At 31.5% G+C, this 2,945-nt stretch overlaps 1 protein-coding gene across 1 annotated transcript; it reads right to left on the bottom strand.

Moving 5' to 3' along the window:
• Nucleotides 1-1,259: 1,259 nt before the first annotated feature.
• On the bottom strand, nucleotides 1,260-2,066 carry LOC127149563 (uncharacterized). Its single transcript, XM_051085347.1, has one exon. The coding sequence runs from the start codon at nucleotides 2,064-2,066 to the stop codon at nucleotides 1,260-1,262; it is 807 nt and encodes a 268-aa protein (XP_050941304.1).
• Nucleotides 2,067-2,945: the final 879 nt, after the last annotated feature.

Genomic DNA, 2,945 nt, shown 5'->3' on the forward strand with positions numbered 1-2,945 from the left:
CTCACGAGATTTAGCTACCTTTGTTTTCGAAGGGTCACAACTATCCACCCTTCGTTGTTCTCTTCAATTGGCCTTTCCTTTTCTTGAGAATCTTTCAACACAATTTTTTGCTGGAACTAAACAACCACAGGCTCACAAGTCCCAAATTGAACCGTAGTGGCGAATCTAGAAAATTTATTGACGGTGGGCTTTATAGTTTAATCAAAATAATTTATAAGTGAGTGGTTCTAAAAATTAATAAATTTACTGACTTTCATACATCACAATTGTCCCCTACGATACATAATAGCTTCATTATCTATCTTATCAAATAAATCTCTCTCAATATATGCTACAAGACAATCATTCATCCATTGGTCTTCCATTCGATTACGCAACTGAGTCTTTATAATGCTCATAGTAGAAAATGTCCTCTCCACGGTAGCTGTTGTAACTGGTAAGATCAATGCAAGGTAAGCAACCGATAGACTAATGGGTAAACTTTATTTTTAGCTGTTATCACCATTTTTTTGAGAAAGATCACCAATACTTGTTAACCCAACAAACATATTATCTGAACACACATCAATGATGTAATTTTGAAGTTGATCTTCAAGAATAAGAAGCTCCGTAGTTGAAAAATCTCTAGGATAAAATTGTGCAAGGCAAATGAGCTTTTGTCTGTCAAAAGCAGTAAATGAGTTGCTTGGATTGAGACATGCCACACAAAGAAGCAACTCGGTGCTTTTTTCATTGAAACGATTATTTAACTCTTGAAGTTGCATGTCAATAACTGCATAAAAAATCTCAACACGATAATGATATATATTTGTGATTTCTTGAGAATTTCGTCTTTTCCTCCCTCGAACTAAAAATGCATCATCCATTTTAAGCATTAGAATACCATGCTTATTACAAAAACTTGAAACTTCATGCAACAATGATTGCCATTCTGACTCTCTCATTGACTGTAATCTTACTTTACAAATCTTGACCAAATTCATTGCATTCACAATATCATGATCTTTTCTATGTAGTACTTGAGATGAATCATTTTTGATTCCCAAGATAGCTTTCATAAGATGCACAAGAAAAACGAAGTCAAATGATTGGATTGAATTCATTAGAACCTTTTCTTCATATTTTTGTTCAGAATTTGATCCATCGTCTATAATTATTTCAAGTACCTCACAAATTGATGAGAACATTGAAATACATCTCACCAAAGTGATGTAGTGTGATTCCCACCGTGTATCTCCTGGTCGTTTAATTATTGTTTCCTAATTTAATCCTCTTCCACTTGACAGCTCACCATTATTCAGAGCTTCAAAAGTGTTGACACTATGTTTCTCTCTTAACATGTTTCGACGTTTTGCTGATGCACCAATAACATTCACCACATTTACAACTAAAAGAAAAAGACCAGCGATCTCTACATGATTTTTTGCAATAACTACTAAAGCTAATTGAAGTTGATGAGAGAAACAATGAATGTAAAATGCACATTTATTTTCTCTCAAAATTAATGTTTTCAATCCATTAAATTCTCCTCGCATATTGCTTGTTCCATCATAACCTTGTCCAAGCAAACTTGTCATGTTTAATCCATGTATAGAAAAGAATCCATCAATAGCTTCTTTAAGTGATAAAGAACTTGTATCAGTAACATGTACAATATCGACAAATCGCTCAATTACACACCCTTTGTCTACATATCTCAACACAATTGATATTTGCTCCTTTGAAAATATATCCTTCGACTCATCAATCAAAATTGAAAACAACTTATCACCAATATCTTGTATGATTGATTTGACAATTTCTACTACAATACAATTCACAATATCTTTTTGGATGTCTAGTGCAGTCAATTTCAAGTTTTCAGGAGCATTTTTCAAAGAAACGACTTCAATATCTTTATTATGGTTGTATAACCATTGTAGGAGTTCAAGAAAACTACCTTGATTTTTTGAATTTTCAGTTTCATCATGTCCACGAAATAGAAGACCTTGTTGTAACAAAAATCGATCATAATCAATTGTTGCACTTAATCGAATCTGATAGTCAATTCTTGCTTGATTAGACATCCTTTTTAAAAATGTTGCAATTTGTTGTTTTTGATTTAAAAGAGATTCACATTTGCCCCAAGCTTGGTTATGTGCATTATTTGGTCCTCCAATATGAGTTTGCAATTTCTCTTTTTTCTTCCAATTTGAAAATCCTTCACCAACAAAATGGTCACATCCTGATTGTTCTCCAACTTCTGGTTTGAATAAATAACAACATAAACAATAGGAAACATATTTTAAACAATAGGCAGCATCTTTTGAAATACTATATTCCAACCAATTAGGATATTCAGTAAACCAAATTGGATTAAATCTTCTTGACTGTGACCCAAATTTCTTCAACGAAAAAGTATGATTTCGAGGTTGGCAAGGTCCTTTTTGTAGATATGCTCTACGAACTTCATCAAGAATATTACAATTGTAATCAAGAATTCTAATCCTTAGACCAGGATCTACTGGTAAATCTTCTAACTTTACTTCAGTAATGGACCTTTCATAACTATTATTACTTTTCTTCAACGGAGATGATGGTTCCGTCAATTTTCTTTTAAAATATTTCTCTATTTAGATTTCCAATTGAATCTACAATAACATAACATGGTAATGAGAATAAATCAAGAAGAAATTGACATATAACAACAATATTATAACTTAAACAACCCAACAAGTTTATTTAAGCTTTGTAAATTATTTTAAGAGTTAATAAAATAGGTATAAAACAAATGGACTAATCTAAAAAATAAGAATGACTTGAAATATTAAAACTAAATGCATAAAAATAAAATAACAAACTTGAAAATAGAAGAAAATAAATACAAAGCTTACCTCGTCAATTAGGAGATAAAGTTGAACAAGAAGCTATCCAGTAAGAAGTTGAACAAGGAATTTTTAAAGCTA

The sequence above is a fragment of the Cucumis melo genome, chromosome 5, assembly GCF_025177605.1.
Source record: "Cucumis melo cultivar AY chromosome 5, USDA_Cmelo_AY_1.0, whole genome shotgun sequence".
Classification (NCBI taxonomy): domain Eukaryota; kingdom Viridiplantae; phylum Streptophyta; class Magnoliopsida; order Cucurbitales; family Cucurbitaceae; genus Cucumis; species Cucumis melo.